This window comes from Alosa sapidissima, chromosome 23 (genome assembly GCF_018492685.1).
Source record: "Alosa sapidissima isolate fAloSap1 chromosome 23, fAloSap1.pri, whole genome shotgun sequence".
NCBI lineage: Eukaryota > Metazoa > Chordata > Actinopteri > Clupeiformes > Clupeidae > Alosa > Alosa sapidissima.
The window spans coordinates 7226282-7250237 of record NC_055979.1 but is presented as its reverse complement, the minus strand read 5'-3'; the positions used below and the strand labels follow the sequence as shown (position 1 = coordinate 7250237).

Sequence of the window (23956 nt, the reverse complement as noted above, 5' to 3'; positions counted from 1 at the left end):
GTCCTGTGAACTAAATGAAAATATATTACCTCAAGTAGCTAGTAATAACGCATTTCTTATTATTTCCCTTTTCCTCTGGGGGGGTCTTGTGTCTTTAACGCAGAGGCCAAGAGCGAGCAGCCTTAACACAGACCGGACAGACTCCCCTCTTCGGCACGGCCGGGTCGCGGAGTCTGCCCAAGTAATGGTGGAGAACCCGGCTCTCCAGCGCCACTTGCTCAGCCCGGTCTCCCAACCCAACGGTCACCACGAAGGGCCACAGGAGGACGGCGATGCCAGGAGCCCTGCATCTCTTTCATCAAGGCAGCCTCTGCAACAACAACAACAACAACAACAGCAACAACAACAATCACAACAGCAGCTGAAGCAGTCATCTGATTACGTCAACACAGGTCAAACCCCACGATCAGCCCAGGGCAGCAGTTCTTCCATCCCTTACATTGACAGCAGTGATGTAGATAGCGAGTATGATGTGGTCAAGGGTCTCATCACCAGGTGTCGCTCTCGCACTTACGGCAATGATGAGGACGTTCAAGTGGGCCGAAGGGGCAGGGAGGGCATGGCCAATGGGGTGTACCACCCAGAGAAGGCAGCCCGAGAGTTGGGCAAAAACAAATTAATGGATTTATCCCCGGTCAATAATCACGTGTTCACTCCCAGCCGTGACCTTCAGGACGGCGACGAGTTGTCCAACGGGTCGTTTTACGGGAACGGGTCCGCCCGTGCCGCTCTCCACAGCACTCTGGTGGATGAGATGTTCTACGCCGGGGACAGGCGTGGGCTTATGACGGGGTCGTGTAAGACTAGGAGCGCAGCCTCCAGCCCCGTGGTGAACAGCTTCCACCGCACGGGCTCCCTTAGCCACGCCAAGCAGAATGGCCACAATGGTCACAATGGCCGCTCCCATCACTGGGATGACGGTCATTACTTGGCGAATGGAAAGTTAGGGCCAGATGGGCTGCATTATGGCAGCTACTCGCCCATTACCAACCGCACCCAGCATGGGCACAAGGGACAGAACGGCATGAGGAACCGTTCAGACACCGACCCCATGATCCTTAGTCAGATCAACTCGACTCCTTCACATGAGCCGCAGCCAAACGTGTCCCGGGCCGAGCGCATTGCCGCCATCGAGCGGCGTATGGCCACCAACGGGCTCATGGTGCCCGGCCAGGCCCGGTCCAACACTGGGCCGAGGCTGTATGGGAACCGGCTCGGCGCCAACGATCACCTGAGCCCGGCCCAGATGATTGACGGCTCCACCAGCAGTGGCACGGAGTCTAGCGACACCGAGTCCGATGCTGGTAGTGGGTCGTTTAGCCATCCGCTGGTCTATGGTAACCCAGCAGCGGTAAACACCTCCCCAATGCCCAGGAGCAAGTTCTCCTTTGGCAGCCTTCAGCTCGATGAGGAGGTGCCTGTAGTGGAGGAGGATGGGTACGGTTGTCACCTCAATGTGGAGGAGGGCACTAGGGTCTTCAGCTGTTAATAGGTGTGCCATTTGTCTTTGATGGTACCCTTATTCTAGCTAGGCCACTCTATCATTCTTAGCATAGCATATTCCAACACATGTAAAATTTGTGTGATGCCACAGATGGATGAGATGGTAATTGGGCTTGACTTCCACAAATGAATAACACTATTGTTTCCATTTGCTGTGGAGACAAAGCGTCATCAAATGAATGGCCCTCAAGTTTAAATTAACAGAAATCCCTTTTGAAATGGTTCCATAACACACATACTTTGCATATGTGAATGCTAACCACATCTTGCACTCCAATTATCCAAGAATTATCAGAAAATATCAAAAATTGTCTCTCTAGATTCCTCATATTGGAGACATTTAAAAAGATTGATTCATTGTGCCTAGTGCCAAATGTCTTTTAAACACATTCATTGCATACAAATCTAGTAATTTCATCAGCTTCACAGATGACTGATCTGTTCACATCACAATATGATAGAATGGGCTGTTGCATGATAGCCGAAAAATGCATGTTATTGCGTCAACCACATGGTGAAAATTAGCCCTAACAAATCTCAATGCCTTTGTAAATGACTAAAACTCAACTCTAATAGTTCTCCTATCTTGAAGATAATCCAGTATGCAATTATTCTGAATATGCATTTCACATTTGTGACTGCATATGATTGACTAGGATTTGTAGTATAGACAGAATCACAGTTTTTAATCTGTGTAAAATGTGTGAATTGTAGAGACTTGAAAGAAAATATGTTTAAAATATATCAATACATTCTATATACATAACTATATATCCACAGTAATATATAGTCCCTTAGTGTAAGTTTGGGATGTGTGCCATAGTCTGCATACCATGGCATGTTTCCAAATAAGGAGATATCTTTATTGATTGAGTGTGGTAATTAACTGTAATGAATGTTGACATAGTTCTCTATTGGATACACAACTTCAGTTATGTACAGTAAGCCACAGAAGTCATTTAAAAAAACAACATTGGTGGCATTCTTTTGAAAGTACAAAGTATTTGTCTTGTGAGGTCAGCTAGAAGTTTAACTGTTTAGGTGTTTCTTTAGTTACACTTCCTTATAGCTTTATAAATCTGTAGGGCTACAAGTCCCATTGTAGACTACCGGTATATGTTTTACAGAATTACCATTTGGATGGCCTTTTGGCCATTAGATCTGTGATATTAGCTCTTTTCTACATCTGTCTCTTTCTCAGTCTAAGGGTGCAGATCCAGGCTGAAGTTACTCATAACTACTGATAGCAAGATCTGTTTTATTATTCAAAAGCCTGATTTTGAATAACGTGCTAAACCTTATCACTATCACCATGACAACAACAGTTAATGGCAACTTCTTGCAACACCACTGGTGCCTGGCATGGCTTGAGAGAGCTATCTTGCATGTGTGGCTTGCAAATGCTTTGCATGAACTCCATTCAGTTTTCGATTTGTTTGATCTGTGTTATTGTATCTGCGGCCGTTCTCTTTTGTAATAATGGCATTATTGTGGTCATTGGATGCTTGATTGCATCACTCGTCATTTGTTTGCTTTGTTTTTCAAAACTGAAAACAGAATATCCAGTGTAATGATTTCCCCAGCATGTTTCTTTACTCTAGGGACATTACTTTCTTACTGTAACTTTTTTTTTTGTTTCTTCTTACTGTTTTTCTGTACTTTGTTCTTATTCTGCTAAAAGCATGTCAACCTGTTGCTTTCCTGTCACTCTGTTACTTTTTCCCTATTTCCTATTAAATGCCAAGACAAGACTTTCTTTCCCTTGACATGTAGTGGTGTCATTAACGGAAGAGAAATGGTACAGACGCACAGTGATGAGAAGGCTCTACGATTACCAGTGGACCAGTTAAGCAAAACTAAGGGACTAAAATGAAAGAGAAAAATAATGATTCTGCATGTGAATATGTCTGAGGCTGCTCATCCTTTAACGTTACAAAACGATGAACTGAAAGATTAAAAACACATTCTTGTTAGAAAAGAGACGGTCTTTTGTGCCATAAAAAATGATTATGAAGGTTTGAGTTGAATCCGTTAATGAATCACTGCTTTTCTGAAGGGAATCCAAGTCTTGACTTGAAAAGCTTTTTTTCTTGGGAGGTCTTTGCGCAACCTTGTCAAACCGTCCAGATTTGGTGGACCCAGACAACTCATGTCTGCTCAGACACTGTTTGTTTGAATAGTGCAGCTGCTTTGGTCTCTTGCATGTTTGACAAATTACAGAGCATATGTGTATGTACCATAACTGATGGTACCAGTGGGTGGTTGAACGTTGTATGACCTAAATGTACCTGCATTTGGCATGCTCCTTTAAACAGTCCAATTCATTTGCATGACCTCTTTAACAGTTTTTTTTCCTGTACCCTTACTGACACTCAGTCTAATGGACTCTCAGCTCATGTAATATCTTATGTCTTTATAAGTCTTTTATACTTCCAAGATTAAGCAGGTTGTAAATGAAGCATTTTAAGTCAAATGTAAATCAAACTTTTAATGTCCTTAAAGTAGACTTAGTGTATGGTGTTTCTTTAATCCAAAATGCTAACAAAGACATGCTGGAAGTCTATTTAGCCTAATTTGTACAGTTGAAATGTGGAATTGTTTAATTGTGTCTTAACATTTCACAACTTTACCAGTAACCAGCTATGTTTTCACTGAATGACTTAACAAAAAAAAAAGTATATGAAGAATATATTGAAGTAAGCAAGCTGAGTCTTCAGACCAGAAGCTGTAGGTGGACCACTAAACATTTATCAGGATATATAAGAAAGGACTCTCGTAGATCAGGGATCCTTCATAATCCACTGGCTTTTCCTTCTTCACTTGTGACATATCTGTACATTTTGTCTTTTGGGTTTTCTTGTGGTGTTAACGTCCATTAGACTCTCATTACTGTCTCGCTCATGTTTGTCTGTGAATTGTCTTGTATGGTATACTTCTTTAACATGGTTTTTAACTCTGCACTAGTGGCAATAAAAATCGAGTTTTGTGAAGCACGACTCCAAGCGTCTCTCGGATCTGGCCAGTGTTGTTTTGTGGTCTCCCTCTTAGCTGCTAGCCCCCCTTCCCTTGTGTTTGTGGTAGATTAGAGTAGCAGTAGAGTGGCTGTCTAGTGTTGTTCCGTGTTCAGTGCTTTTCCGGCCCCAAGTCTGGTGGTCTGTGTGGGTCTATTGGGCTGTGTTTGGTTTGTGTGGTTGTATTACATGTGTTAACCTGACAAGGTTTCATGCAACTTCACCTCGTCCCCTATTGCGCTGGAAGCCATGCTGGCGTTGGCCACGTTAGCAGTGGCTTAGAAGTCCATCTCAACCTAGCAGTGAGTTCAAAGGACCAAACAGTGTCGGGCAAGTATTCTGCACATTTGGTATGTAGTGTACGTAGTGAATGTCATACTGTAGACGTAGTGACCTCTCTAGTGGACTTGCAGTAGACCTCTTGATTCATCACAATCTGAACCTGAGGGGTTCAGATGAAGGTCAGAAACAACCACAATCTTCCAAATGTCAGATTCTTGGACGAATGATGACTCACTTAGCCCAGTTGACTGTATGTCTGGACTCTCATGATTAGCAAAGGCAACATTAGCTCATCTTCAAGGCATTCACCTTTCAAGAGATCCTTCTGATTCTCTATTTTACTTGAAATCCCATATCTGATTTCATGCCAGATTTTGCAGCAAATCTGACACTTAATTCCAGCCTGCGCTTCATTCAGCTTCACTTACATTATGTATCTTATAAAGTTATTACTTTGAAATGACTTTTTGCATGAATCTGTCTTCTGCTGCCTTCTTGCAACTGCACCTCTTAGTCAATGTTATCATGTGCACTGAACTGTGTTTATTGAGCTGTTTTGGTTCTGACCAATTCCGTGTAAATGTGTTGGTCACCGTGTCCAGCTGTCTAAATAAGCATCATCTTTTCCCCTCTCCAGGCCCCCTGCCGAGCAGCCCGGGCCTGAGCGACTCCCCGGCCGTCTCCAGGGTGATGCTGGTCAACGGCCAGAAGCAGCAGACGCTCGGCCTGGGCCAGAGCCCTGACGGCCGGCAGCCATCGCCCCTCACCAGCCCCCTGCTGACCGAAGCCGGATTTGTCCGCACCGACGACGAGGACGAGGTTCGGAGGAAGGTTTGTCTTTCATGGGGAGGGAAGAGAAGAGTGAAAGGGAGGGATGGTGAAAGAAAGGAAGGAAGTGGGGATATGAGGAGAACTGATAGGAGGACAACTAAGGACCTTTTAAAGTTTGTACAGCAAAGTTATCAGTGTGATAAACTGAGGACGTGCAGCTAGACATCACTCACTCACTCACTCAGCCAGCCAGCTATAGAGAGAAGTGGAGAGATTGGCCTGAATGACTGCCCCAGGAATGTCAAAAGTTGTGGTCCTGTAAGCTTGTGCCCATTTGTCCTGGATACTCCCCTGGTTTTGATGTAGAGCCCCATCTACTTAAAATAGCAGGAGACCCAGATAAGCCAACCTAAATCCACCTCTATGTAGGACGCATAGAAACTCTTGCTAGCCTTAAGTAGATGTAAAGTGCATAAGGAAAGTGGATCTTCTCTCATTTGTTTGCTGTTGTTTACTGTTGTTTACTGTTGATGGAGTGTGTTTTGCTTCAGTGAAAGAGTCTAATGCACATGAGAAGCTAGAGCTACAGTAGAACCACAGCCAAGCCCGTGGTAGTGAGAAATCTCTTAATTGATGTGTCGCCTTAGCTCAGCCTGTTCAATGACCTGAGCCTGAAGTGGTTTAATGCTCCTTTATCCATTTATCCATCTCTGTCTGTCTGTCTCTCTTTCTCTCTGTCTCTCTGTCACTCTGCTTTTCTCTCTTCGATCCCCTTCAGAGGTTCCCCACTGACAAAGCCTACTTCATTGCCAAAGAGCTGCTGACCACAGAGCGGACATATCTGAAGGACCTGGAGGTCATCACCGTGGTAAGACTCTTACCGTTGGATGAGTTGAAAACTGCTATTTACCCTCGCCCTTAGCGCCAATGTTGACACAAAGCAAACCGTGGCTGCCTGCCGCCCTGTGAAGGGGCGGCGCGGTGGGCGGTGGTAAACACATAATACATCAATATGAGGAGGAACACACATTTCAGCCGTAGGCCACCCATCATTCCAAACACTGACTCACTGGGTTTGGAGTGGAGTGGAGAGGAGTTGGGGGATGGGGGGGGGGGGGGGCTGGGAACTACATTGCTATGTGTTTTGGGCAGTGTTATCTCCCCTAAGGGACTGTCCCGGCAGACGAGGCTTTTTGGGAGATGGTTGCAGCTCAAGGTGGCTGGCTTGACTCCCGCCATCTGAACATCCAAAAGATTCCCTCCAGGCTGTTTATGAAGCAATTGCCAGAAACATAGGCCTTTTGCTCAGCAAGGAGCTGTTTTCTGTTTTGACGAACTGGGCAAATGTTATCTCTTCTGGAGGAGACCCTTGCACTGGGAAAAGGGACAGCGGCTGATTTATTTTACGAGAACAAACAAAGCGCCCTTCCCCCCAGCTTTGTAGTTTTCTCACTCTCCTTCACCCTATCTCTTATCATTATCTCTCTCCCTTTCTCTCTCTCCTTGTATCTCCTGCTTCTGGTAGTATAATTTTCCAGCTTCTTTGATGTCTGAGGTGGTAAGGGGGCACCAGAGGGTGGGTGTGGCTGTGAGTCTGTGTGTGTGGATGTGTGTGGGTTTGGGTGTGTGGGTGTGGGCCAGCTCACACACATGTGTGTCTGTGTGAGGGAGCGAGGCTTTTATACTTCTCATAAATATTTTCCTTGGCTGCGGGATCTGAAAGCCACCGTCTGCAAACCCGTGGGGAGCCCCACCCTCTCTGGCCCCTTTCCTCTACTACGCTGAACAGCTGGGCTGCACCTTCTGCCTTCAAAGGCCCCCAACCACACCTCCATCTCCACCTCTCCTCTCCACCCGCCTTCACTGGGCCCAAACACACGCTCCCCCCCCCCCCCCCCCCCCCCCAAAACCCTTAGAGGTGAAACAGTAATGTTCAGCAAATTGCTGTTGTTGTTGTTATTGTTTATGATGGCTTTTGTTGTGCTACACCCACGTATGTGGGGAAGTTAAGTCATCTCATTAGTTGGAAGTTCCTGTTTTAAAGGCTGGGATGACTAAACAAAGCAACAACAACAGTGACAATTAGAAGCAGCAGTGATTTTATGCAGAAATGCATCCCCAGTGTGCAAACACTTGTATGGCGTTATTGTTTAATTTAATAGTAATTCCAGAATGCTTTTGTCTGTGTGTGTGTGTGTGTGTGTGTGTGTGTGTGTGTTTGCGTCTGTGTTCCAGGGGCTCCATAAATTTATGTCAAAAGAGGAGGCCTTGCCGGACTCACTTAAGAATGTAATATTTGCCAACTTCGAACCCGTCTACAAGTTCCATGATGCCTTCCTGAAGGAGGTGGAGCAGCGACTGGCACAGTGGTAGGTGTTATGCATAGTGTTTGTGTGTGTCTGTGTCGTGTGTGTGGAGGGGGGGGGGGTGGTCCCTACATCTCCACACATACAAAAAAGTGATCTTTATTCCCCAAGTAGGCTGTTGATGGATCCCCTTTCATGTGAGACTCAAAACAGCAATTACAGTGCGTCCAATTGCTCTGGCCTAAAGGCCCTGTGTTCTTTACATGGGGACATGAAGTGGTATTCAGTACCTGAGCCAAAGTAATGAGCATGTGAAAGGTTACTAGCTTGCAAAAGACTCAAATAGCCGCCTGAGACAGTGGTCAGGCATACCAATTCACCTGTCTTACAAATGTAAGCAATAACGATGATGTATTTATATTTATCAGTCAGAATAGAAGTACTGTCTGGTTCAGGCTTTACATTAAAAACATGAAAAGGTCCTTGCAGTGTAGTGTCAGTGTCGGTGAATCAATTCAGCGTTGAGACGGGTAAAGAAACCCAGCGGTGCTTTCGACTGACAACTCAAGGGGCCCTAATGAAATAGTGTCTGGAGCAAAGCATACAGTTCCCATCGTTAATTACAACATCAGAGTCAGTGAGTCCCAGCACCACCATCAAATCGCCTCCCGCTGATCTCATTTTCAGTGATCCGTGGTGGCTCCATCTAATCTGGCCCTCGCTGACCCCAGAGGCCAACCGCTCTCTGCTAATCTCTCCGCAGCGAAGCGCGGGGGGGGGGGGGGGGGGGGGGATAGTGGGTTCTTGTTCCGTCACATCCCGCTTGAAAGCGTCTCAGGTTCCCAGGTTGTCACGGCAAGAGGGAGAGCTCTCGTGGGGGTTTGAGGGGGAGGGGGGTTAAGGGAGCCTGTGTTTGGTCTACCTTTTGAGGGCTTTGGTTATGAGGGAATGTGCGATCACTCCATCGCTGCTCTGAAGTGTCTTTGTTAGCGGAGTAGAATGTGTCACGCTATACTGTATCTGCCCTTACTGGGCCAAGACCAGTGAAGTGAAGCGGTCAGAGAGGGACCGAGACGGTGCTTCTAGTCTGGTCCTGATCAATCCTGATCTGATCAGCTACCGCTGGACACTAGGATGAGCCTCGCAATCTCATCGCAGTTCAGTAGTGCAGCTTCTCTCTCAGCCTTTTCGGCATGTAAGCTTCTCACTGAAGTGGGTCTACTCACAGGAGAGTAGTACCTGGAAGTGGAAGGTTATTGAATCTTAGAGAGGAAACAGCACTACACAATCGGTTGGTGCATTTGCCATGATGAAGCGTTTCTTCCCAAGTTGTCTCGGCAAAACAAAAGGAGCTAGGGCTGTGTGAATTGACCTGACAGTTCAATGATTTCTCAACGGGGGCCTTTTTCCTTTTGAAATAGAATGAGATCTGACGATAACAAATGGACCAAGCGATGGGAAATTCCTCTAGGCCCTCCAGTTCTCCCTGTGTGTCTCCACTGCGCTGTTCTGGATGATCCCTAATGTAATTTATACCCAGGCTGTCTCAGCCCAATCTTCTGAGAAAGGGAGAGAGAGAGTCCGCTCCACTTGTAGGACAAGGAGATAAATCATGTTGGGGGTTTTTTCTGTCCTCCTTCGAATTTTCGCGGCGTCTCCACCTTGACTTGATTGTTGCTGCTAGTTGACAGGTTGGAGCTTTGAGTTACACTGTGTGCGTGTGCGTGTGTGCGTGTGTGCGTGTATGTGTGTGGGAGGGCGAGGTCATAGAAGGGTTAATGCCAGCGCTTCCCTCCAAAAGCGCATAACCAATTGATTGCTGCACTGTAGAGCCATCTAGTGGTCTAAACTGAGCGTTACAAAAAAGCCACTCCACTGTTACCTGCTATGTAGCTGCAGTACCCTTGGTATGAAGAAGATATTTTATGTGTGTAGGAAGGCGTGCACGGAGTAGATCCTGTTCTATATTTCTATGAAATGTATCACTGCATCTTTTACTTACATCTATTATGCACTAGTATGTACTGCAAACAAAGTTAGGGCTTAATATAATTTATGCCTTAGGGTGTTTATATGGAGGCATAGGTTCATGAACTCAAAACATCCTTTGTATGCAAAGTTAACTGTCTCATTGAGACAATTTGTGGATTCAAAGACACATAAAACTCTAGGGCCTGTTTGTCCCAGTCTCTTCCTGCAACGTGGCCTGACTGGCGTAGCTTAACCACAACACACGCTGACGAACGCCCCATCCCTGTGCTTTTCCCACCAGGGAAGGCCGCTCTAACGCCCACATCAAAGGGGACTACCAGCGTGTGGGAGACGTCATGCTAAAGAACATCCAGGGCCTGAAGGTGGGAACAGCGCTTCTCTGCAGCCTGCAGACTGCCCTAGTCTCAGACACTAATTGCATTTGGTTGTGGGCGGCAGGGTGTGAGGGTTATGGGCGGAAAAAAACATTATCATGTCTACCCAGCCTTAGGCACCAAAATACTTTAATACATTTAGTAAATTAACATTGAATGGTTATGATAAAGACGTCAGTAGCATGCCAGTCACTCAGGAGTGTATCTAGTACCAGTGTCAATCAATATTAAATATGTATGTAGAATATTTAAAAATATATAATAATAATATATAAATAATATATAAAAACAGTTTTATTAAAATAGCTCATAGTTATGTAAAATATAAAATGTGTATGTGGTTTGAAAGTTAATTGTGGTTAGGATTGTAATAACACTCTCTCTACCTCTCTCTGTTATTTCTCTCTCCTTCTTTCTTTCTCTCTCATCTTTCTTTCTTTCTTTCCTTCTTTCGTTCTCTGTCCCCCAGCTGATGACGGGTCACCTGCAGAAGCAGTCGGAGGCGCTGCTGGAGCTGGAGCGGGCGTGCCGGGGCTCGCGGCGGCTGGAGGCGCTGTGTCGCGACTTCGAGCTGCAGAAGGTGTGCTACCTGCCGCTCAACATCTTCTTCCTGCGCCCGCTCCACCGCCTCATGCACTACAAGCAGATCCTGGAGCGCCTGTGCAAGCACTACCCCCCCACCCACGACGACTTCAGGGACTCCAGAGGTATGGGGCCGCCGCACTGAGGGGCTCTTATTGGCCTGATGAAGATCTGTTGAGATCGAAACGTTGCCTTTTTCAGAATAAATAAAGTATTTCTTGGAGCCCGTATACAGTGTGCAGACCATCTCCTTTTCTCCCCCCGTACTGAGAGGCTGTCTGTTTTGGTTTCATGGGGTCTCTATGTTGACATTAGAGGTCTCTGCGACATGTTGAAAGCATCTGACAACATCTGTGCAGTATAGACAGATGCCTAAAGAGTTTTATGTAGCCTGAACAATTCATGAATTGGCCCATTCATTCATTCATTGTTGGAGATCAGTTTTAGCATAAGTCTGATGCACATTTGTGAAAATGTTAAGAAATACTATTGCAAACAGGACAATGCAGTTCAATGAATATGTGTCAATGTAGCAAAATTAGCAGGCAAGTAACAGGGAAGTTGTGTGAAGTGTTTCTGATTCTCCTCTTGATTGCAGCTGCTCTGGCAGACATCTCCGAGATGGTTGCCCAGCTCCACGGCACCATGATCAAGATGGAGAACTTCCAGAAGCTTCTGGAGCTGAAAAAAGACCTGATGGGCATCGACAATCTGGTCATTCCTGGCCGGGTAAGTTTGGGTCAAATTCACAGTAAGAATCCACTCATCTATACAGTTGTTTATTTTTGTATGTGTTGTGTGCAAAACAAATCCCCCTGCTGTAAAAATCAAGTTTCACCCAGAAAGGCCCGACTCTTGAGAGCAGAGCCTCTGTGATTTACCCCTGAAGGGATCCAGAGCACTTAATACCCAGTCTGCGTTATCTGTGTTCGTGTTCATTAAAGTGGTGTTGGCTTTGTTCCCCTGTTGGCAGGAGTTTATCAGGTTGGGTTGTCTCAGCAAGCTGTCTGGGAAAGGCCTGCAGCAGAGAATGTTTTTCCTGGTAATTTCTTCCTCGTTCTTCCCTCTGTTTTTTGCTCCGTGTGTGTGTCTGCACCCAGAGAAGCGCATTAGTCATTGTCCTTGAACTTTTACAGAAATGTGTCCTCCGGTTTATTGTTCTTTTTAAGATGTAATTAAAGTCACATTCATTTTTAATGCAGTTAAACAAACGTAGCAGCTGCTGGTATGGTAAAATACATAATTGTTATCTCTAGAATGTTGATAAGGGTATCAGCAGATGTACACAGTGGAGCTCCGCTACCACAGATGTGAGGACAGCAGAGCCACTGAGCTGAGCTACTGTCTGCACACTATGAACAGTCCTCAACACAAAAGAGTGTGACCTTCACCGGGTCACTGCAGCATCCTGTGTGTGTGTGTGTGTGTGTGTGTGTGTCTATTCATCCGAGCCCTATTTTTAACTCTTTCTTCCTGCCTGGCCGTAGTTCAATGACGTCCTGCTGTACACAAGTCGAGGGATGACGGCCGCTAATCAGTTCAAAGTGCACGGCCAGCTTCCTCTCTACGGCATGACGGTGAGTCATCATCATCACCGCCGCCACCTTCCTCGTCGCCATCCTCATCAGACGCGCACATCACCTGATGCATGTGTGGATGTGTGTCCTCTGCCCCTGTGTGCTACTGGAGCTCAGCTCTCTAAAAGAGGACAACTTGCAGACCATGGAAATGATTTTCCTCTCAGTGAAAGCAGGAATTAGAAAGAAAGGACATTTTACTCTCCATCTCTTTCTACCTAGCTTGAAGAATGATCTTCTGTGTTGCCAAGTGTTCTAGATCAAAGTGCATCAGTAGATTTATTTGAAGTGTCTTTCTGTCAACGCCGATCTTAACACAAAGTACTAAGGAGGATTTTCCAAACTTTCAGTCTTCTTAATTTGCATTCTTAACTACAAAGATCATGGAGCTCACCAGAATCTTTGCTTAACAGCAGCAAAGCTGTCCTAGTCTGCCCAGCTCCAAGCTCCCACTGTAAGCTGGAGTAAACGGATTTTAATTTGAGTGCACTCCTCCCTCTGGACTCACTCTTAATTGCAGTCGAACACAAACAGAGTCAGGCATTGTTCCCTTGCATAAACATGCTTCAGTAAGGAGTTAGGCGGTGAATTGAGTTGTCTTGGCACTCAACGCTGAAAGGCATGTCCCATGTTGCCGTGTAAACTTATTATGACATTGATTGGATACAGAAACAATTACAGTGGCTTACGCAGTATTGATGAAAGGGAAATCCTGTGCTGTGATGGATGCTTTGTGTGTTATTGCAGTTATATGTAGATTTGAGTAGTTAATATTTTCGGCTCTCCAGATATAGTGGGTAATTATAGATGATGAGATGCATTCTGCAATTCTAATCCCTATACACCTTTTGGTCAATGTCACATTTTCCTCAGTGCTGTTTGTTCAGTGTTTGTTAGGACTATTAATGGCATCAGGTTTATGTTAGCCTGCCCCCTGCTGGTCAGTGTTGAAATGAACACACCAGTGATTGTTCAGTCTTATTTAACTCAACATGATTAATATTAATTGTATGGCTTTCATGTTTGGTCTGTGTCAACGTTGTATATATTTGTGTTGTGTGTTTCATATTCAGTAGGTTTAAGACACTGATTGTATGGTGTGTTTGTGTGTGTGTGTGTCTCATTCTCAGATCAGAGAAAGTGAAGATGAATGGGGTGTGCCTCACTCCTTCACCCTGTTTGGACAGCGCCATTCGGTGGTGGTTGCAGCCAGGTGGGTGCCCCCTTTGCAAGACATGACTAGAAAACATTTTACAAGGCAATGTGAATAAAGGAAGACATTTTCAAGATGACTACCAGTTTGTGGAGCATTCTCCCAGTATAGCTATAATCCCTGCATTTTTGTCTGACTATTCACCAAGGAGTGCCTACATGATTGTGAAATGATAGCTAGTCAGTTAATAGCACATGGAGTTGATGAATGGATCAAATAAAATAAAAATTGTCAAATCAGGACTATGGTATGAAGTACTGCCCTAAATGGAATTGTTTTGCTATGATGCAATATTTTGTGTATTTTAAAGATTTTTCTAATTCAAAGATTAGAATTTAAGAAGTTAATAATAGATTACATTATTACAGTCACAGTCTACAATCTACAGCTTCATATTAAGAAATAATGATTATAATGTTAACAGTCATATCTCCATGTGCTTGGGTAGCTCTGCTGCTGAGATGGAGAAATGGATGGAGGACATCAAGATGGCCATCGAACTGGCTGACAAGTGCAATGGACCCTCTTCAGAGGTTCTCGGTAGCAGTCTGACAGACAGTAGTAAGTTCTTCAATTCCTCCCTTATCAGACACTGTATCCACTTAGAAACAGACCTGTACTTATTGTATTAGAAACTTATGTAATGCTTCCTTTGACTGTTTAGTCTTGGACTGTGATTGTAGTAAATAGTAAATATGTACTCAAGTGTACCTCCTTATATGTGTTATAAGCCATGTGATTGTTGATGTATATGCTTGACGGGTCCTCTCAAGTGCCATTTGACACAGGAATGGATCATGTCCCTATGTACTGGTCCTAAATCTGGACCTGATCCAATAATTAGTTATCAGGGATTTGGTAGCCGCAGTGCAAACAAATGCCTGTAGACCTGTATTATGACTGTAGTTGGTGGCTAATGTGCACGTCATGTTGGCATTCTGAACAGTTTGTAAATTGAGATAAGCCTGGGACCCTGAGAGAGACCTTTAAATCCCCTGCACAGCTTTGTCTCTTACAGGTGCAGATGGAAACATGAGCTATGTACCTCCCTCCCACCTTTGTTCCAGCATCTCTCTCTCTCTCGCTTCTAACTGAATTGGTGTTCTTTTCTATAGCGAGTTATTTTTGGAGAGAAAAACAGTGGTCTAAGTACAATACAACTGATGATTATCTTTGTCTAGGGAGTGTCTGGTGTTCTATATGTATTGTTACAGATGTAAAGAGCGTTTTGGTCTTTATGCTCTTACTCCAGTGAGTATGGATGAATTATGGGACCATCGCTTTCTATAGAACAGTGCTTGCTGTCTGGTGGTGGTGATCCACTTCTCCTGTGAGAACAACAAAACACATGAACCCTTCCCCTCCTCTACCATTAAATCGCTGCCCTTACTGAATTTCCCAGAATCCCCTGACGAGCCCGGGGTGGACCAGGAGTCTGAGGACGATCTGAGTTCCTCGCGCACGTCCCTGGAGCGGCAGTCACCTCACCGTGGCAACACCACGGTCCACGTGTGCTGGCACCGCAACACTAGCGTGTCCATGGTGGACTTTAGTGTTGCCGTGGAGGTATAGTTTACCCAAAGTCGTACCCTCCTCTGTGTTTATGGTCGTATGTGTGTATGTCTATGTCTGTATTTTCCCTTTTGTGGTCCGCGTACTAAGTGTCTTCTCCGTTCATCTGTGTTGTTTGGGGTGTTAATATCCACTTCCATCCCTTTTTACATCCCTTTAATGGGTAAGGACCTCAGGTGAGACCTTCCCTTTAAGTGGCCTGAAATTGACCTTAGTGTACTTGCATGCAGGTGTATGCACTCTATATTGGCCTTTACTTCCTTTTTAAATAGAGAGATAAGAGAACTTGACATACAGAAGTTTTTATTTATTCAGACAGACTGCCAGACAAAGTGGTAAGTGCTGAATACTCATCACGTTCTCCCTCACAATGGGGTCTGTCTCTGGGAAGGAGCTGTTACTCAGCGCAGTCCAGCTTTACCCATCATGCCACACAAGTGAAGGTCTCCCAGTAGGGCCATGCTCTGTAGAGGCCACGTCCCGTTTTCCTGCTCCCTCCTTCTCTCCTTTCCTTGTAGATTTCCTCATCACTACATCTGAAAGTCCCACTTTTTTTACAGGCCAGGACAACCATGCTCAAAGAATGCTAAAGTTAGCGAAATCCTCAAAAGAACAATGCACAGTGATGTTCAAATCTGATGAATCTGGGGCGCGTTTCCCAAAACCATAGTTTCAACCTAAACCATTTTGTTGGTTGCAATGCAATTCCCCATTGCCAACCAACTAAGATGCTAACAGGTTAGCAACTATGGTTTTGGGAAACGCACCCCTGAGCTATGACATCACATGGCCCCATTTCAGGTCAAGCAGCATTGGCTGTCCAACTCTGCTACCTTTCTCCCCTCGGAATGGTGATGGTGGACTTTCCTGACCTCTTCTTCTGTGCTCTATCCATTTCTGCCCCTAACGGCTCTGTGTATGTCATCCTCTTTGTGTCTCCTTTTCTTCATCTGTCTCCGTTGCCTGTCCATGTCGTCTTCTTGTCCTCCTTCTCTCTGTGTCTACCCGTCCTATCCTCGTGTGCTAAGAGGACCCTAGTCCAGTCAGAGGCCCCGAGGCCGTACGGCTCCTGAGAGGCCAGGGGCCCGTGTCAGTCTCAGTGGTGTGCTGGTATCGAGCCCTCAGCCTCTCCCTCAGTGACTCCTTCAAGAGTAGAGAGGTAATGAGAAATGCCTGCTCCTACACCACAGGCTGAGTAATTTTGGCCTGCTTTCTTTCTGCTCTCATGATGATGTAGTCCAAACGCTACATTGGCTAAACCCTAACAATAACGTTGGTTGTTGGCAAAGTCCCCAAGGAGATTAATCTTCATTGTTGCCTGAGTAAAGTTGAATGCAATGAAAACAAGATGAAGCTCCTATGCCAGAAGGAGAAAAAGGTTCTAGGTTGTTAGCATTTGTCATTTGTCTAGAAAGCACAGCTAGCTAACCGTGGGTGCATTTTGTGGACACTATCCAGACGGGCTTGGTTTGGCAGGGCTCAGTGACAACCCTCATTAAAAGGCAGCAGTCCTGTCAGATTTCTGTGTTGTAGAAGCATGTTCACCTGTCAGGCTTTGTTTTTGTTTAAGAGTCTCTAATCAGCAATTACCAGGCTATTGATATTAACCACGGTGACTGTTTGAATTTATGGCTGGTCAAAGTCATTTTGAGGGACTGTGTATTTCAGGCATAACTGTAATGATGTTGGACAGGGCATGTAATCCAACTTGTGACGGCCGGCTAATTTGTACATTGTAATGAAATGTCATAGCTCCTAGAATAGTATGACATCAAGCCATGTAATGTCTAGTCAACTTTAAGCCTTGTACTTTTTATATGAAGATACTCTGTCTGTGCATATCCTGAAGCTGTAATTAGCCTTTCAGACAGAATGGGTGATTCATGAAAGCATTAAACAAGCAAATAAACGCCAGTGGCGTGAACTTCAGGGAAACCCCATTATGTCAATAAGCCACAGCTCTTTAAAGCATCCAAGGTTGTACCAGATTATGTATGGGCCAATGAAAACTGGAGATTAGGATGACACAGATGGAAAGCCATTTTAATTAAACAGGTTCCTGCTTCAGTGTTTCAGCTGACCAACTGTATTGACAATTCAATGTGTGTGCTGACAATGGTCTGTCACAGTACAGTACAGTGTGTGTATAAGCATACTGCCACATACATACGAGACATCTGATGTTTTATTTGTCTCTTTCCATGAAGAATCAGCTGTCTGGGAACCTGCTGAGGAAGTTCAAGAACAGCAACGGCTGGCAGAAGCTCTGGGTGGTCTTCACCAACTTCAGCCTGTTCTTCTACAAGACCCATCAGGTTAGGCCCAATCAAGCTGATTGGAGCTCATTGGATCAGAAACCATAATATGTACCAATACATGTAGATAAAGTACACAGAACTTGTTCCTTTTGAAATCAAACAAAAGTATTCTAATATTGATTATTATAATTAACCAGCCTTCACACATTTATGATTTAAACCCCTTTGTGTTTGCCATACTCTATGGATTGTGTTTTAGATATGCTCTGTAAAACAAGTCATTGATTGATTGATTGATTGATTGATCAGTTGGTTGATTGGTTGAATTTCAGGATGATTACCCACTGGCCAGTCTGCCTTTGCTTGGCTACTCGATAACCATTCCGTCAGAGTCTGAGAACATCCACAAAGACTACGTGTTCAAACTCCACTTCAAGTCCCACGTCTACTACTTTAGGTCGGAGAGCGAGTACACCTTTGAGAGGTACTGCTTTAGTTTACTCCACATTCAAGTTCAATTTAATGTGCAACAAGTTAAAAAACAAACCACATTTTTAAAAATGCGTCAAAGTCAACTTGTCAAATGCATATGCTAAATGATTGCAACACAGTAAGACATACTGTACATTCATAAATGCAGGTTAGGCTGATTGGTAAGTGCAGAACTGTCTTGACTTTCCAGCCTGTTTTGCCCAGTAACTGTTGTGATGCCCCCCTGTTCTTTCCTGTGTTGCGTGTCTCTGCAGGTGGATGGAGGTGATCCGCAGTGCCACCAGCTCCTCCAGTCACGCCCGCTTCCACAGCCGGAAGGACCCCTACCCCTACTGACCCCCTACTTGACCCTCCCTTGAGCATCTGTCGGGGAGGCCTGACTCTCCCCCCACCCCTTCTCCACCTCCACCCCCCCCCCCCCCCCCCCCCCCACAATACGTATCACTCCTGACCATCCATATCAGTGGAACACAGTGACCCACTGGTCTTGCAATCAGGTTGCTCTTCATCAAGCTGCACAGAGGATGAGCCGTTCATTTCCATTTAGATATGTTTGGCTCTTTGGTAGCATACCAATGGTGACACTATGCTGTTCTGTAATGTGGATGGACCGTCACAAATACAGATCACTTCAGGCAAGTTGATACCGTTTTGACATTGTATCCTCTTTTTTTTGTTGATCTTGTTTGTTTTTACTCTTCACATTTCACAGAAACCTGAACACCGTGTCTATGCATATCTGGACGTTTTCAAAGTGTGCTGGTGGCATGAGACTACCACAGAGACTTTGTAGGGGTTCTTACCCATTTTTGGAACCGGTTTTGTTTTATAGGTCATTTTATACAATTTGTAATAAGGTGAACCACTGTGAATCACTTAACGTTTTTCCAAAATGTATAATGGTACATCATGTTTTGTTTCTCAGTCCATTTCACTTACAACTCCAATTGTTGTGTTTTTATTTCTTGAAGGACAGAGTCTGCCTTTTCATCCCTGCTCTAGTGCCAAAATATCTGTCTATATATTTTGTTTCTCTCTGAATGCTGTCCTTGCCTTTATATCAGTTTTTTTAAATGTTGTTGATACGTTTACAAGGAACCATTTTAGAAAATAGTGTTTCCTCTACAGGAATGCCGTAATAAAGAAAAACACCTTATGAATGATGGACAAATGGATTATATGGGCAAGAAAATGTGTGATGTCAATGTTTCCACAATAAATATGAGATTTTGGTCGTTTGTTGTATGTAGTGATTATGAAAGCATACTCTAGGGTGTGTGTGCGTGTGTTCAACACAATTTAATTTCTATTTACTGCTGTAGTTTGTACTTATTACTTTATTACAACATATTAAAATCATTTGCATTTGAGTATTTTTATGCTCTCATAATCAAGTGGGCACAGAACAATCACAACAAAACACTCTTAGCCTGTATCTGTATTGGTTTTCTTATTTAATTATTAGCACTCCTACCTATTCAAGAAAGCAGAACATGTAGTTATACTCAAATGACTGTACGGATACCTGGTTTATGGATTGATTCAATATAACAGAATTGTCCCTGTCCCATCCAAATCTTAAAACGGAGCAGGAGTAGTAACAGCAAGCCCTTATGAACAGGGTGATCGACAGGAATAGTATTAAAAACTACTTTCTGAAACTTTCTGAATTTTTGTCTTTTCAAATTTCTTCACCCAAGGAAGATGCAGTGATCATTCAAGCTAACCTGTGGTACAAAAGACACCGCTGTAGTGTAGAATACAACGCCACAGGAAGTCTCAATGTTGTGACTACAGGTTTCAGTTAAAACTAATCACACAAAGCTAATTAACACTTCCTAAAGGTGAGTGGTAAACACTAAACCATGATCACCATAGGAGTCATAGTTCTCATAACTCTGCAATGTCACCCACTCCGGCTTGTAGGCGGTGGTGCTGTAAGTGAAAGCCTCCATTGTGCTCCCTGTGCTTCGCACTGCCCCAGTGTCTGCCGCCCACTCCTCCACCTTCAGCTTTACCAGGGTGCGTTGATACATGTCAGGGGTGCGTTCAAAATGGTCCAGGAACGCCAGCATCTGGTCGTCAACAGAGTAGACCTCCCCCTGGATGTGGTGGCCTTGTCCAGGGATGTTCAAGAGGAACGGGACGTTGCCTTTCTCAGCGATCACCAGAGGGAACTTGTCAACGGTGCTGGCTCGACCACGGAAGGAAGCCTTCCCATTGGCAGGGTCCAACATTCTGAAGTAGTTAGGCTGGCCCTTCTTTAGCGTCCCGTAAACAAACACTAGAGTCATCTGGACTGCTGCTTGCATAAAGGCCACTAATCACTGTGTAGAAAACCAACCATTCTCCGCGTCAGTCCTCTCCTAGGTCTCCAAAGATCAGAACTGACTTCAGTCACTTCAGTCATTACATAACTTTTCTTTCCTATCTGATCAAAGATAAAGTGAAATACCTTTGGCTGTAACTGTCTTCTTGTTTTCACACTGGTGTGCCCTTATTGCATAAGCATTGAACTCTTTTGCTGGTCACAGTGTTAATGTTCAACCTCTCCCTGGTTGAATCCTCAATGAATGGATCACAAGAGGAAAGAAGAGCATGAAGGTGAATGTGTTTACAATAAATATGAGACTTTGGTCATATAAGTCGCAGATTTTAACCAGTGGTCCGGAGCCCACTGCTGGTCTGTGAAGACATTGTGGGGTATACCTGACCGTGCATTTTTAATGTACAGTAGTGATGATGATGACTTCTTTTTACTTCAGGTTGCGTCTTAGACAATCACCTGATGTGAGTGATATTAATCTACAAGACTGTCTGCAAGACATGAAATTGTATGCTGTATGGCTAAATGATTGACTTTCTGTGTACTGTATATATACTGAGCAGTTAGTAAAATAATATTGAAATAAACACACTGTGGCCACTATTGTCCAAATAAGTGCCTTTATTTCCACAACTCTATTAGTACTTACTAATTAACAATCATTTATCTATTATGCAGAACTGTCTTTACGTAATCAAACACATTTGTCAAAAACATAGTCAAGTAAAGTGCCTCTTTTAAAAACTTGGTTAAATGCATTAGTTAGTTAGTTCTATAATCTTAAGAAAATATGATTACTTGTGCTTTTAAAAACTAGGTAAAATGCATCACGTAAAAACCTATTAGTTATAGTTAGTTCTATAATCTTAAGAAAATATGATTACTTGAAAGCAGGACGTAGAACATGAACACATTTCAATTCCTGGAGATCTGGTTAGTTGATGGAATGGTTGTTGTAAAGTTACATGGAGTGTTATGTCTGATTAAACTCTGAAACCATTAGGGCTAAGCGTAAAACCAGTGATAAATGGTACACTGAGTGATTGATAGGATGACAGGCAGCTTATGTCATCATTCCTGAAGTGGAAAATATCTGGACCCAAACAAGAGGTCCACTGATCCTACCCTGAGGTACAATAATGCAATGCAATTTCAGTAACTCAAATCAGAATGCCTCATTACACAATGCCTAAATTCAAAAATATAGAAAAATTGCTTGACGTATAAGTGACCTACATTACCAGACGTTGACCAGACCATGTTGCCAAGTATATTTACAAACAACAGTTAATAAACCTGATTTTCACCAGGCACTCCTTAAACTCTGAAGAAACTGAGGTTTAAACCATACACATTTAAAAACTGTCTTTAGTCAGACCTAACTACTTTGCCTACAACAAGAGATGATCAGTGACTGGACTGGATTTTAATGATAGATAGATAGATAGATAGATAGATAGATAGATAGATAGATACTTTATTGATCCTCAAGGGGAAATTCAAGATTCAAAATGAATCCTCCCTGGCTTCACGGGTCACATACTCTAGACCATGATCACCATAAGCATCATAGTTCTCATAACTCTGCAACGTCACCCACTCCGGCTTGTAGGTGGTGGTGCTGTACACGAAAGCCTCCATCGCGCTCCCTGGGCTTCGCGTAGCCCCACCCTCCTTCGCCCACTCCTCCACCTTCAGCTTTACCAGGGTGCGTTGGTACATGTCAGGGATGCTCTCAAAACGGTCCAGGAAAGCCAGCATCTGGTCGTCAACAGAGTAGACCTCCCCCTGGACGTGGTGGCCCTTTCCGGGGATGTTCAAGAGGAACGGGATGTTGTACTGGCCAGCAATGACCAGAGGGAACTTGTCAATGGTGCTGGCTCGACCAAGGAAGGAAGCCCTCCCATTGGCAGGGTCCAACATTCTGGAGTAGTTGGGCTGGCCCTTCTTCAGAGTGCCATACACAAAGATTTGAGTCATCTGGACTGCTGGAAGCACAAAGGCCACTAAGCCCTGAAAGAGAAATTCAAAAAGTCCATCTCAGTTTAGGCTCTATCAAGACTAAGGTATGAGCTACACCAGGCGCGTAACTGAAGCGTTCCGTTCGCGACGCGTAAAATCCATTTTAGATGAATGGACTATTTTTTTCGAACGTACGCCCCACTGTCACGTCTGGTGTAGCTACTTCCATTGATTATAATGGAAGCTAATTGTTGCAGCAGACGCAACGCGAACGGAACGCTTCAGTTACGCGCCTGGTGTAGCTCAGCCCTAAGGATGTTCTCCACAAAGTCCTTTCGCTGGTTGCATACATTCATGCAATTTCATAAAAAAACTCTAACAGAACTCTAACACATTTTAATGTATGCTTTCAATATGTTCCTTGTACTAAGTAGCCTATGTTAATTTTTCACAAGGAAACGATCCTTGTTAAGAAATGTAAGTTGTAGGCTATAAGCTCCTCTACTACAGTCGTATGATGGACAACCAGTCTCAACTGCAACTTTGCAAGTTTGCAGTTCGAATATGGCCATTAAATACCGGTAAGTACGCAATTATTACACTTTAAAAGGCCTGTATTTAAATCAATGAACATAACTCCTACGTCTATAGGCCTATAATAATTATGTTAGCCTACTATTTATCTGCGGAGATTCTCACACGACTCACTCACAAGTGCTGAAGTGAGCAATGATGTTGTTTTGATTCTCATTCCATAAATCGGAGAGACCTGGAGTCGGTGACCTGCAACCAAGCACATAAAAAGAATTTAGGCTAGATGGGAAAATAATAATAACAATACAACACAAATATATTGTCATGTTGCACACTATTCTTTTCTATAAAAAGAGTCTTACACTTACTGATCACTTCACACGCTGTCCAGGAAACAGCTGAAACAAAATGTATTCTTCGACGATTTTTTTTCCCAACATATGATTTATTTTCACTTTTTACTGCCTCCTACTGTACAGGAGTGTAATCATGCACGTCATTATTATAGCTGTTAAACAGAGAATAACCCATCTATGATGTTTCGGGAGCTTTCTTATATCTACTGTACATGAATGTTTAATGTATGCAATTTCTTCCTGCTTTAAAATATGCATGTACATATATAGCATATAAATATGTAAGCCAAGACCTATCTCATTTCATTACTGAATAAACCCAAAGACTTTAACAACTTTAAAGGCCTACGGTATAACTCAGGTCCTGCCTTGTGGTGTGGGATAAAGGCTTACACTTTAAAAGGCATATATATTTAGCCTACAACAATAATAATTACCCCCAAGGTATTTATGTACTACAAGCATGATAAAAACCACTTACATAGTTTTCTCTTTTTTGTGTCTTCAACTCACGTGGTATAAGAAATCTAGTGTACACTGAGAAAAGTCACCGAATCAATTAACCTGATCACGCTCTGGCTACTTTTAATATCAACTCCTCTTTTTATAACCCTGCAATAAAGTATAAAGTTAGGTCAACCCCATTTTGATCAAAGCACCCGCCTCATATCATGTTAATTTCTCTATCCTCCCTTTGTACAAGAACTGTGTACAGGATGTGCAATGTCCTCTGCAGTTTTCACAGCGTGACTGGACACAGGAGGAACCGTTTGTTCCTCTGTTGACCATCATTCATCATATTGTATCTATTCATTTCTTCTGTTGTTGCATACTTCCTTCAGAGC

General features: G+C 43.9%; 3 protein-coding genes across 21 annotated transcripts in view; 1 reads left to right on the top strand and 2 right to left on the bottom strand.

Annotated features, from left to right (window-relative positions):
- The window catches only part of farp1 (FERM, RhoGEF (ARHGEF) and pleckstrin domain protein 1 (chondrocyte-derived)), a 63381-nt gene extending 44209 nt beyond the window's left edge, over positions 1-19172 (top strand). For 7 of the 10 annotated variants that reach the window (XM_042080411.1, XM_042080410.1, XM_042080408.1 and 4 more), the window contains 15 exons: positions 104-392; positions 5434-5627; positions 6346-6435; positions 7803-7936; positions 10146-10227; positions 10709-10946; positions 11420-11550; positions 11795-11863; positions 12309-12398; positions 13529-13611; positions 14060-14172; positions 15014-15177; positions 17391-17498; positions 17774-17925; positions 18188-19172. In XM_042080411.1, coding sequence (XP_041936345.1) covers positions 104-392; positions 5434-5627; positions 6346-6435; positions 7803-7936; positions 10146-10227; positions 10709-10946; positions 11420-11550; positions 11795-11863; positions 12309-12398; positions 13529-13611; positions 14060-14172; positions 15014-15177; positions 17391-17498; positions 17774-17925; positions 18188-18269 — 2019 coding nt within the window. In that variant the 3' untranslated portion in view covers positions 18270-19172. Of the gene's footprint in view, positions 1-103; positions 4511-5433; positions 5628-6345; positions 6436-7802; positions 7937-10145; positions 10228-10708; positions 10947-11419; positions 11551-11794; positions 11864-12308; positions 12399-13528; positions 13612-14059; positions 14173-15013; positions 15178-17390; positions 17499-17773; positions 17926-18187 lie in introns of those variants that run through there. The other 3 variants (XM_042080405.1, XM_042080409.1, XM_042080413.1) reach the window with 3 other exon arrangements.
- An 81-nt stretch (positions 19173-19253) lies between these two features.
- On the bottom strand, positions 19254-20886 carry LOC121698374 (gamma-glutamylaminecyclotransferase-like). 2 transcript variants are annotated; one of them, XM_042080424.1, is made up of 2 exons: positions 20389-20886; positions 19254-20305 (listed from the first exon to the last, which is right to left on the bottom strand). In XM_042080424.1, exon 2 carries the CDS (start codon positions 20243-20245, stop codon positions 19772-19774), a length of 474 nt encoding a protein of 157 aa, XP_041936358.1. In that variant the 5' UTR covers positions 20246-20305; positions 20389-20886; the 3' UTR covers positions 19254-19771. The 2 variants fall into 2 exon arrangements, with proteins under 2 accessions (XP_041936358.1, XP_041936359.1); XM_042080425.1 differs by having other exon boundaries at positions 19254-20260.
- A 239-nt stretch (positions 20887-21125) lies between these two features.
- Positions 21126-23685, bottom strand: LOC121698373 (gamma-glutamylaminecyclotransferase-like). 9 transcript variants are annotated; one of them, XM_042080421.1, is made up of 5 exons: positions 23593-23679; positions 23124-23226; positions 22934-23004; positions 21777-22272; positions 21126-21690 (listed from the first exon to the last, which is right to left on the bottom strand). In XM_042080421.1, exons 3-5 carry the CDS (start codon positions 22970-22972, stop codon positions 21686-21688), a joined length of 540 nt encoding a protein of 179 aa, XP_041936355.1. In that variant the 5' UTR covers positions 22973-23004; positions 23124-23226; positions 23593-23679; the 3' UTR covers positions 21126-21685. The 9 variants fall into 9 exon arrangements, with proteins under 9 accessions (XP_041936355.1, XP_041936354.1, XP_041936349.1 ...); XM_042080420.1 differs by having other exon boundaries at positions 21126-22272; positions 23118-23153; positions 23593-23681; XM_042080415.1 differs by having other exon boundaries at positions 21126-22272; positions 23124-23263.
- Between the last annotated feature and the right edge of the window lie 271 nt (positions 23686-23956).

What these genes read in the sequence shown, in the direction of transcription:
- LOC121698373 (XM_042080418.1), bottom strand. Translation starts at nt 22,972, where the DNA reads ATGAGAATCAAAACAACATCATTGCTCACTTCAGCACTT. An exon ending in CATTGCTCACTTCAGCACTT is followed by an intron (nt 22,273 to 22,933) that starts GTGAGTGAGTCG and finishes TTTCTCTTTCAG; the next exon opens with GGCTTAGTGGCCTTTGTGCT.
- LOC121698374 (XM_042080424.1), bottom strand. Translation starts at nt 20,245, where the DNA reads ATGCAAGCAGCAGTCCAGATGACTCTAGTGTTTGTTTACGGGACGCTA.